This window comes from Lissotriton helveticus, chromosome 8, assembly GCF_964261635.1.
Source record: "Lissotriton helveticus chromosome 8, aLisHel1.1, whole genome shotgun sequence".
NCBI lineage: Eukaryota > Metazoa > Chordata > Amphibia > Caudata > Salamandridae > Lissotriton > Lissotriton helveticus.
The window spans coordinates 722,166,182-722,178,397 of record NC_136069.1 but is presented as its reverse complement, the minus strand read 5'-3'; the positions used below and the strand labels follow the sequence as shown (position 1 = coordinate 722,178,397).

Sequence of the window (12,216 nt, the reverse complement as noted above, 5' to 3'; positions counted from 1 at the left end):
TGGAAGAGGCAAAAAAGAAATTGAAGAGGGTCAATGTAGAAATATACTCCTTCAATGACTACCTCCTACAGAATAAAACCGACAAAGTAATGAAGTGCATAAAGTTCTTTTCACAGGAACAAATGTATCCATACCAACTGGAGGATTATAAAACCAATGGTCCCAGAGAAGGTATGGGAAATTAGGGTTGGGGAAAGAGACAAGTAGTCACATTTTCAGATACTTCTGAGTTAAGTACTAAAGGGGGTTCAAACCATTTTGATCAGTTTGGAGATAGACGGCCACAACAATCCTCCAACAGGGTTTTTTTAGAGCACAAACTGGGAGGGTATTGGGTTTGATCTCAAAATCTAACAAGGGGCATATATCACAACATGGATCAGTCACACCATTATCTATAAACGCACTAACAGCAATACTTATGAACATTGATACCTTACCCATATTTAATCTACCCAAAATAGAGGCAGAGCCCTGTACTATTCAAGTTTTGACCTAAGGTTTAACATGTGTACCAAGCCAGAGGATTCAATAAGTTCGATCTTAATAAAGACCTCCATACTTTCTTTCGCCTTGCATGCCTAAAGAATGTTTTGCTAATGAAGATTGCTCCCTGGAGCTCAATTTGTCAGGGCTCAAACCTCCATCAGATTTTACACCTACCCTAGACAAATTGGACCCTGAAGTAGAGATATTTGAGATAGCTGTGCTGAACAAGATACTCAAGATTTTGAGGTACATACCTGAACAGAATTTGTCTAAGGAAGAACGTAGAGCCCTCACCAAATTACAACAAAATTAACAAATTACTATCAAACCCAGTGACAAGGGAGGCAGGGTTGTTTTGTTTGATACAGATAAGTATAAGGAAAAGATGAGAACTATGCTATCTGTTCCAGAACATTATCAGAAAATCAGAGGGGACCCTATTAAAATGTTATCCATCAGATCAATAGGATAAGCAAACAAGCCCTGTAAGAGAATATTATTAATAAACAGGAATTTGCGTTTCTCAATGGAAGTCAATTTTGGACTCCAGTTATCTATAGGGTGCCCAAACCACACAAGAATACAATTGATCTTCCCCTCTGCCCGATAGTATTTACTATTGGTTCATCTACAGTGCCCCTTTCCAAATACATAGATAGCTTCTTGAAACCTCTTGTGACTACTTTTACATCTTATGCGAAGGACACGAGCCACATGAAACTCTAATGTGGAAGGCAAATAATTGAATCGAAATAGGAAGCTCTTGGTTATAATGGACATCAATTATTTACAACAAGGGGTGGCGAGGGACAGAGTCTCTGAATTAAGCAGAATACTCTCACCCAGTCAAGAGATCAGGGCTAGATCCAACACCGTTTTTTAGCTCATTGCACCATCCCAGTTTCAGAACCTGGTTGTATGCAAATTAGTCTGTTCCTGTCCCAGTGCCTGATGGGAACAGGGCAAACCAAACTACAAAAGCCAATTCTTACACTGGGAAGGAAACAAGCTTCCGGGGACCGGTTTCTGGCATTACAGCCGTCTTCGGCCCGGCTTGCTTGAATCCTGATGGTGCAATGAGCAAGGGACTCATGTCTGAGTATACCCTTCCACGCTTAGGGTGGACAAAATTATTTACAACAAGGGGTGGTGAGGGACAGAGTCTCTGAATTAAGCAGAATACTCTCACCCAGTCAAGAGATCAGGGCTAGATCCAACACCGTTTTTTAGCTCATTGCACCATCCCAGTTTCAGAACCTGGCTGTATGCAAATTAGTCTGTTCCTGTCCCAGTGCATGATGGGAACAGGGCAAACCAAACTACAAAAGCCAATTCTTACACTGGGAAGGAAACAAGCTTCCGGGGACCGGTTTCTGGCATTACAGCCGTCTTCGGCCCGGCTTGCTTGAATCCTGATGGTGCAATGAGCAAGGGACTCATGTCTGAGTATACCCTTCCACGCTTAGGGTGGACAAAATTATTTACAACAAGGGGTGGTGAGGGACAGAGTCTCTGAATTAAGCAGAATACTCTCACCCAGTCAAGAGATCAGGGCTAGATCCAACACCGTTTTTTAGCTCATTGCACCATCCCAGTTTCAGAACCTGGCTGTATGCAAATTAGTCTGTTCCTGTCCCAGTGCATGATGGGAACAGGGCAAACCAAACTACAAAAGCCAATTCTTACACTGGGAAGGAAACAAGCTTCCGGGGACCGGTTTCTGGCATTACAGCCGTCTTCGGCCCGGCTTGCTTGAATCCTGATGGTGCAATGAGCAAGGGACTCATGTCTGAGTATACCCTTCCACGCTTAGGGTGGACAAAATTATTTACAACAAGGGGTGGTGAGGGACAGAGTCTCTGAATTAAGCAGAATACTCTCACCCAGTCAAGAGATCAGGGCTAGATCCAACACCGTTTTTTAGCTCATTGCACCATCCCAGTTTCAGAACCTGGCTGTATGCAAATTAGTCTGTTCCTGTCCCAGTGCATGATGGGAACAGGGCAAACCAAACTACAAAAGCCAATTCTTACACTGGGAAGGAAACAAGCTTCCGGGGACCGGTTTCTGGCATTACAGCCGTCTTCGGCCCGGCTTGCTTGAATCCTGATGGTGCAATGAGCAAGGGACTCATGTCTGAGTATACCCTTCCACGCTTAGGGTGGACAAAATTATTTACAACAAGGGGTGGTGAGGGACAGAGTCTCTGAATTAAGCAGAATACTCTCACCCAGTCAAGAGATCAGGGCTAGATCCAACACCGTTTTTTAGCTCATTGCACCATCCCAGTTTCAGAACCTGGCTGTATGCAAATTAGTCTGTTCCTGTCCCAGTGCATGATGGGAACAGGGCAAACCAAACTACAAAAGCCAATTCTTACACTGGGAAGGAAACAAGCTTCCGGGGACCGGTTTCTGGCATTACAGCCGTCTTCGGCCCGGCTTGCTTGAATCCTGATGGTGCAATGAGCAAGGGACTCATGTCTGAGTATACCCTTCCACGCTTAGGGTGGACAAAATTATTTACAACCAGGGGTGGTGAGGGACAGAGTCTCTGAATTAAGCAGAATACTCTCACCCAGTCAAGAGATCAGGGCTAGATCCAACACCGTTTTTTAGCTCATTGCACCATCCCAGTTTCAGAACCTGGCTGTATGCAAATTAGTCTGTTCCTGTCCCAGTGCATGATGGGAACAGGGCAAACCAAACTACAAAAGCCAATTCTTACACTGGGAAGGAAACAAGCTTCCGGGGACCGGTTTCTGGCATTACAGCCGTCTTCGGCCCGGCTTGCTTGAATCCTGATGGTGCAATGAGCAAGGGACTCATGTCTGAGTATACCCTTCCACGCTTAGGGTGGACAAAATTATTTACAACAAGGGGTGGTGAGGGACAGAGTCTCTGAATTAAGCAGAATACTCTCACCCAGTCAAGAGATCAGGGCTAGATCCAACACCGTTTTTTAGCTCATCGCACCATCCCAGTTTCAGAACCTGGCTGTATGCAAATTACAGTTTTTTTCTTTTCTTTGGTTTGTACAGTTGGGGGTTGTAAATCCCTCTTCTGCCACTGTTGTGTGCCTTAGTTTGTGGTGCACTTGGCTACTCATGATTGTGCCCATAGTTTGGGACATGAGTTTTGTGGATAGTTTCCACTGGTTTTGAAGTATGTTTTAATTAACTTGCTTTCTTTTGTTTGTGATCTTTATGAAAGGGAGATGGGTGTAGTATTTGAGTTCTCATCCATCTTCCTTTGTCCTCATAAGTATGTTTACCAACTTTCATACATTTGTTGTTGTGATCATTTTTAGCATGGGGATGATATGTAATTTTTCTTATTATTACATCCTCTTTTGTAGGAACATGTATTTTATCATCTTCACATGTGTTATTTGTTTTCTATCATTATGAAAGGGGGATGTGTTATAATGTACCTTTACTTAATACATCCTCCCTGCAGATGTTCACTCCCTGCTGCTCAACCACTGATGATGTCAAATGGAATGTTGATAATGTTTGGTTTGGAAGAGTATGTCAGTTAGTGTGGAAGGGCTGAGCTGTGGAGAGCCTGCTCCTGGTGGGGCTTTACAATGGATCTGACTAACATCTAATAAAGCAGTGATCCTATTCTACACGACATGTCATCGCTTCATTCTTCATTATAACAGATTACGTTATTGTAACGCGGAAAATCGCGCCTGATTCTGGGCTGCTGCTTCGAATACAGGCTACTCCTCCCTGTCGATCTATTACCAGTACATTGTCCTGGCAACTAGAGGCTAAATAACGTAAAGGCAATTATTGAATGTCCTGATGATGGTCCCCATGATTTAATGGGGGGACCGAAACGCCGTCGACCTGTCTAGCACCCTATACAAAACTTGATTTCTATGTAATGTAATGGTGCTTTATTGACACTTCTGTACAACTGGATTTTAAACAGAAAACGTTTGTTTGCCTTGAAAAGCCCTTTTATGTTCCTAAGCCTACCTTCTGTATCTGATCCGTGAGTGTTGGGCACAGGCTTGTGTACCACACTGGTGAAATTGTGGAAGGTATTCTCTCTGTATGGATCATTTGTTTATTGAGTAAACTTAAAAGACCTCTGTCCGGCTGGACATGTCGCTTCAAATATAGATTTAATTCCGTCTATATTTATTGCTTTATGTATTCTTGAATGCATGGGACCACTGTTGTTCTAAAAAGTATGTTCCCCGAGGTCCCCTGCTGACTGAATTGGGGCCCCATGTTGTTGCTGATATATATGCATATGATGATGCCATGGTGTCCACGTGTATTAAATATGGAGGGGTCTATAGCACTCAAACAGATGACGAACTGTAGAATTATGAAAATAGAGTACCTCATATTGTGCCTATGTGGTCTGGGCTATATTGGCTAAAGTGGGCAGGAATGCCGCTTAAGGTTCAGTAAACATGTGTCAGTTATACTCAAAAAGAAAGTACAAGCCCCCATGGTCCAACACTGTATGGAACAAGACCATTTGGAAAATCGCGTAAAGTGGACCATTCTGGAAAAGATCAGGACCATGAAGGATATAGACAGAACCCTTACCAGAAAAAATAGAAGTCTATTGGATCCTTATTCTTAATGCAGTCAATGAGGGACTCAGCACTAGGATATTGTGGGAAAACAGAATATAACATTCCTTTGTGGATGGTTTCCGTGTCAGTAGATCAAGGTATGATGTATCACTATACCCTTGGTTTGATTCTAACTATTGTTAGGTTGGATCGATTTTCATTACTTGGGACTCTGTCCACTCATTCATGGGCTATTCTTTAGATTGTGAAATTTATATACACTATAGGTGTAGAGTTCGTTTTTTGTCAATCTGTAGAGTATTAGATACATGCTGAGAATATAGGATTAGTTATATATCACCTTTGAGTAATTGTCCTCAAGATGGCTGTTTTGTTTTGATATGCTGAAATATGGGGAAATGAAGTTTCCCGTCTGATATAGGACGCCAGTAGAGTATCGTTGCTTCCATAAAAAAGAAGGTTTCCATATAGCAATATTCTCCCATTATTGCATTTTTTCCGATTCTAGCCTACTTTAACACAGTTCAATCAACGGAGCCCTAGGAAAGTTTGAGATATTAGTAATTCACTATAAGATGGCCGCCCGCGTATACTGGAAACAGGAAAGTAGCAACATCCTGCTGGTCACCTGTGACCTCTCGTGAGTAATTATCTCTGACACGTACAGCGGCACATACTCTGGAAGTTTCAACTCATTGGGATACTATTGCAAGAGAGGACCACAGGAATAATTGACTTTGAGGTGAGAGAGTTCGCGTGTCTTTGTGGCGCTGTAGCCTGGATCTAAGTTATTACAAAGATGGCACTACGGAAATACAGTGCATCTTTAGTGTGTACATAGAGGCCTTTTTTCAATAGAACTTTTCCCTTGTTGCAGGTATATTCATGTATGAGATTTAGAGGGAAGAACGTCCACAGTATAGAACAGGTGTATTGGAGCACTTTTACCCCAACTGTTTATCAATATGGACACCTGAGATAGTATGTGTGTTTGAGAATAGGTTTTTTTTTGTCATTTTGAGGATTGTCTGATTGATAGGACATTCTGTACATCATATACACATTTTTCTTGCTGCAGTTGAATGCTAAAAAGTGACAAGGCTACCCCCTTTTACATGCCCGACGAGGCTAGTATTCATGTATACAGGACTAGCCCACCAAAAGCCCGGATGGTTATAGTAAGTTGACACCAGGGCAGTGGGTAGGGTGAGAGATTTGAATATGGGGTACATGTGGTGTGAGGCAATACAATATTGGAAAGATATTTTCTAACATTGAGGCTAGCTGGGGATTGTCTGTCTAATTTGGTGGCATTCTTATAATTCTCAATAAGGGAGTGGTTTGTGCTAATTCTGAGTGTCATTTCTTCTATGGTGGCACTCTAAGGATGTGATGGTGTTGGATCTTTTGTTTTCAGGTGATCTGTGTTCACTTGGTGCTTAATACTTTGAGGTGCACAGGTGTCTATTTGGAGTTTTTTCTGTTGTATAGTGTTCAATACATTTATTTTCTATATATTCCTTTGGACTCATTGTAATTTATTATATTTGTAGGTAACTTTGCCACTGCTCTTGCCATCCTCTGGATTTTGCACTGGTCTTTTTGTGCCCAGGTTAAGGTGTACGGTGTTGTCCGTGTGACACTGAAATGCACTTTGGAACGAAATTAATACTATTGTGCTAATGACCAGAGGATATCAATGCAAAATCACATCAGTTTCATGATAAGGGCATGTGTCCATGATTGGGGGATATCAAGAAAATAAGATACTGTTGGTTATCAACGAGAAGAGGATGTTAACATGTATACCTGGATATAACATCTATATGCATCAGATGGTTATTAACATGACATTTGAAGAATAATTTAAATGGGAACGTTTTATTTTCTTATGTTGGACACTTGATGCCAATAAGGCTTAAAGATTGTTTTTATGAGATGACGTAAGTGATGGCATGCCTTAATAAATTAAAATATATAGACGTATGTAACCGCTTACGCTGATGATCTCTTTTCTTTTTGTAATTTGCTGTCGTACCATGAATTTTTCAGACATCTGGCTCAATTCAACTATATTTAAAAAAAAGAAGCAAATATCCTTTTTAAGCTTTTAAATTATGGACCCGTTTTTAAATTCTTTTTATTTATTTATTGATCTAACTGTCGTTTCCGGGGTGTTATTCGCACATTAAGTTTTCTGCCATTTAAAACATGTGTTATTGTCACCTGGCCATTTTGTACATGTTGTTTTAACTTTTGTGGTTTTCTCAACAAACCGAAATAAAGTTTATGAACTGAAAATATATTTCGATATTAAAGCGGTCTTTTGATTGATGAGTAGTGACCTTTGTACTTTTGAGGGGGGATTAGTTGTTTTTTTGGTTCTTTTTGGCATTCCCTGTCCTGCTTCTCATTGTTTAATCAGGGGCCCCATGTTTTTTGTAATTTGTAATCAAGGATCTAACAAATGACTTTCAGCAGGTTGGTGGTTGCTGTGGTAGGCTTTTAAAGTTTGGCGTGAAGTGCAAAGCACCGATGCTCACACTTGCTCTTAGCCCCTCCATTTACAATTCTCTGTGGTTAGCATAGCTCCTGAATACTGTACCCTTTTGACCAGCACTGAGCACTCTAATAACCTATGCAACCCAGGTAAACGTCCTCTGGTTGAGCTGATTTTAAGTTCCAAATTTCTGCTGTTGTCTCAATATTTCACGCTTCTTTTATTGTCTCAAAATGCACAATATTTAGAACTATTATAGTGCATCGACATATTTGCATTTGAGATGTGGTGCAATGTTTATGTATTTTATTGTATATTTCATTCACTTATTCAGTTTTTTTAATCTTGCAGGACACAAAGTTATGGATAATCATGGAGTACTTGGGAGGAGGATCTGCACTAGACTTAGTAAGTGCTGGTTTATTTTGTCCACAGTTCTTCTGCTTGTAGAACTTGATTCCATTTTGCACATGAGTAAATCCATTTGCATGCGCATGAGTAGATGTGTGAGGAACCATGACTCCCAATGGGATCACTATGAGCCACAATGTTATCATCCAATCTTTCTATTGGACACATTGCTCAAGGTAGTGGTGAGAGTCATCCCTGCAAGGTTGGAGGTGTGGTGGGCGGGAGAGCATAGCACCTTGACGGATATCCATAATGGATTTCGGAGAGGCATAGGCACTGTGGAACAGTGTCTTAACTTGTCCCTATTAATCTTAAAATATACAGCTGCTAAAAGGGGTACCGTTTTCCCAGGTTTTATGGACCTGTCAAGTGCATCTGACTGTGTCTCCCTTAGTAAACTGTGACAGTTAATGGAGAATATGGGGGTGGATGGGAATATAACTAACATTATCAGAGACATTTACATGATGACCAATGCCAGAGCTAGATTAGAAATAGAATAGGAGTGCACAGAGGATTTTTCTATAGCTAGAGGAGTGAGGCAGGTCTGTGTCCTTGCATCTTTCCTCTTCACCTTATATATTAACCATCTGAAAATGGTGTTAGTGGAGGGTAGCAGGGATGTGGCCTACCTCGGCCATGATCCAATTTCTGCATCCTCTTCACAGGTGACTCAGTCCTTATGGCCTACATTCCTAATGCGCGCCAGCTTCTGATGGACAAATTTGCAGCTAATAGGGAGACCTGGATCTAAAGGTTAATCTTAAGAAAGCATTTCTAATGATGTGTGGGGCTCCTATCCCTCTGAAGAAAGGATTTAGTGTTCAAGGCATAACCTTAAAACAAATGCATGCGCTTTCTTATCTGGGTGTCATGCCACACTAAATTAGGACTGGTGCATATAGACGGTGGTAGTAGAGTTAAACCTTTACTCCTACGTCATGGTATATGGACTAAACAAGAGACTGTCTTAAATAGGAGTGAAGATGCAGACTGAATATCGCTTGAACAGACATTACAAATAGCTTGCATAAAAACATAAAGCTCTTATGCAGTGGGATAGGCTGACCAAACTATTTTGATGTTCGTGAACCGCTGTCGGATCCCAGGAAGGCAGATCTCAAACATGTGTGTTATCAATTTTTTGATCAGGAGAAATTATTAATATTGGTCACAAAACGAGCTTCAAAGCATGCAGTGATTTGACACCTGAGGGTGGGCTCCAGCCCACTTTATCATCTATTTTTAATACCCAGTGTTGATATGTTAAGCACGTTTTGGTCTTAACATGGTTTGCCATATTGCTACTTTCCCGCACATGAATGATGGATCAAAATCCCTGGCTAAATGTCCCATTGATAATAATTTATTCCAAGGTATTTTACATTATTATGTGGCTTTTACAAAGTCTTTAGGTTACTATACCTAAGACCCCTCCTTAAACTACATAACTTAAGATCTAGCAGATGGCTTTAATTGATCTGCAATCACCTATGATATGTGCAGCGCCAGGGCGGTGGGGCGGGGTGGGGGGGAAGTTGACAGATGACGGAATAGGTATAATTAAATAAATAAAAAATACCTATGCCGTCATCTGTCGGCTTCCCGCCCTACCCCGCCACCACCGCCCGCCACTTTGCCGGCCGCCGCAGGATATGTGCATGTGTTTCATTTTATTTATGCCATGTCTTGCAAATTAGGAAATGTATGGGGGATCAATGGTATGATTATGTGCAATAGGTAATGAAGTAATACTGTTTTTTAGGGGTTTTAATTACAACAAAACTGTATGTTTTGTTATAAACCATCTGTAAACTGTACATTTATGGCTTTGTATAGCGAGCTGCATAAAGGTATTGACTGACTGATGACAATTGATTAATCCACATTAAATACCAGTGTAATATTTTACTCTTTCTCAAGAGGTCAGAATAATCGAATAGGTGGTAAGAAGTGTGGACAGCTAAATCCTCCATGCTTTGTTTGAAATCTTTTGCAAGCATCTCAGAGTAGCCATTCAGAAAGGACTAAATTATGCATAATTTTTTTCAATCCTTGTAGAAATGTGATCATTTTTTGCAAGACCCTCTGACATTTGCATAGAATTACATTTTTCTCTGCGCCTATTATGCAGGCACATGTATAATTTCAAGGGTGTATTCTAAAGCGCGTTGGATATATTTAACTTTATCATAGGGTATGTGAATCAGAGTCTTCAAATCACACATCAGTTCAACCAAAAGCAATTACCTGTGATTGCTCCTATTTTTCTTTAAAATCCACCCCTTCCTAACTACTCTTTTTCACTGTTTTTCGACGTGCAGGTAAAGCTGGGAGAAGAAAGAAAGGGAGTGGCTGTCAGGTTTTCATTATAAAGGAAGTGAATGTATTCGTTCCTGTGCAATTATCCTTTCCTCTGAGTATAATAATCATTTTTTTACTATGCATCACGTGTGACCCTGAATTGTATTTGGGAGTGGGTCGTTTACTGAAGCTTAATGAGTTTCAGCGCGTGCAATGCTTTCTCCCTTCAGAGTAATGTTGCAGGTAAAGCAGATGGTAAATTTCAAGACACATTACAAGCCCCATTGCTTCCCTTATCCTTTACCTCAGTAATGCTTTCAATCACCTTTCTCAGTGACTAACCAGCTTTCTCCCCAGCGGCGTAGCTAGAGGGGGGCGGTCCTCCCCAGGCAGCACGAGTTTTGGGGCGGCGGCCTCCCCCCCAGCTCTTAACTGCCGTCTCATGGGGCAATGCCCCTCCCAGCCCTCCGCTCTTCTTTGCGGCTGCCGGTGGGCGACAAACGCAGGGACCGCTCTGGGCGGTCTAAGCTCTAGCCACGCGGCTGTATCTCCCAACAACAAATCACAGGTTCTCTTACTTCCTTTTTTTACAGTCACAATTTGCATTGCATGTTTATTACTGCTTTTTGTATTGTGACCTCGATACCAATTCTAGATTCTTCATTCCCCCATACATCTTTATTCCATCAATATATTTCTGCCCTCCGGGGTGTAGCTTAGGCAATAATGTTATGGGATGTGAGTCTGAGATTTCCCAACAAGCAACAAGGAGCACTCAACTGAAAAGGATAGGGCGGGCTGGGGCCATGAGACAGCGGTGATGGATAGGGTTTATTTGGAGTAAGGCCAGCCAGCGTAGGGGCTCTGCGGCATAGTCTTGACTATGTTGTCCACTCTAGTTCAGTTCCTTCATAGAGCAATATGGGCCAGAGACATCTGGTAGACCAGGCTAACGTAAGCCTGTGCCTATCATCAGCAGACCAGGCGGAGGATGGGCACCAAAAGTAGGCCTGTATAACCCACTGAAAGGCACAGAGAGAAATTCACACTACCTTCAGACTCATCTCCAGAGCTCTTGTGTCCCGTCGTGAACGCTCACCCACAATCGGAACTCACTCAGAGACCTAGAAGCGCTCGGTATACATAAAAGAGTCATATGTTGTATGAAAAAACTACAGAAACACAACATATGGGAAAAAATACTCTTAGGGAATGCAAGGTGAAGTAAAAATGTAATGTAAACAGGGATTGCATTGCTATTACCTCAAGACTTTCTAGAGTCATTGTGAATGTGTGCATTGTTTTTGCCTGTGAAGGACATGAATTTAGGAACCGATAGAGACTCATTTCAAAGTCTTTAATTAGGGCAGCATCTGAACCTGGCAGGGCACACTTGAAGCCCTGCAAGCAGGATACTGATGTGGAGTGACAGGCAGGGGACAATCAGATCCATGCCCGCAACCCTGCCTGAGCGTCAAACACATCTTCGTCTTCTTAAGTGACTCTGCAATCCCAGGACCATTCATAGAGTTGGGTGAGCTTTAAAAGTATTAGGGGTGGGTGGAATTTGCTTAATCACGTTACGCAAATCTCCGCAAAACGGTAAAAAATCTCCGTGAACATGCAGAAATTCCGCGAACACGCGGCATTGCTTGTTTGTGATGTCTTTTTAGTGTTCGCAATCACTGTTTGCGTGCTCGGGGTGAAATATCTTGCGAACGTGCATTTGAGAACGCGAACAAGCAAAAAATTTCGCGAAGTCGCGGAACGCAGAATTTTGGGCAATTTTGCGTTCTCCACGGAACGCGAAATTACCCAAGTTCCGCAAATTCCGTGAGCGAAACGGAATTTACCGCCCAGGCCTAAAACATATATCAAGCCAGATGGCTCATCTCGAGGTCCCTCTTGCATTCTCAAGCATTAACTGAGCATTTAAGTGGCTTCTGACT

The 12,216-nt window shown here is 41.9% G+C and overlaps 1 protein-coding gene across 1 annotated transcript in view; it reads left to right on the top strand.

Moving 5' to 3' along the window:
- STK24 (serine/threonine kinase 24) overlaps positions 1-12,216 on the top strand; it is a 587,809-nt gene that overhangs the window by 405,299 nt on the left and 170,294 nt on the right. Inside the window, exon 3 of the mRNA XM_078657516.1 lies at positions 7,904-7,960. Within this exon, the coding sequence (XP_078513642.1) occupies positions 7,904-7,960 (57 nt within the window). The remainder of the gene's footprint in view (positions 1-7,903; positions 7,961-12,216) is intronic.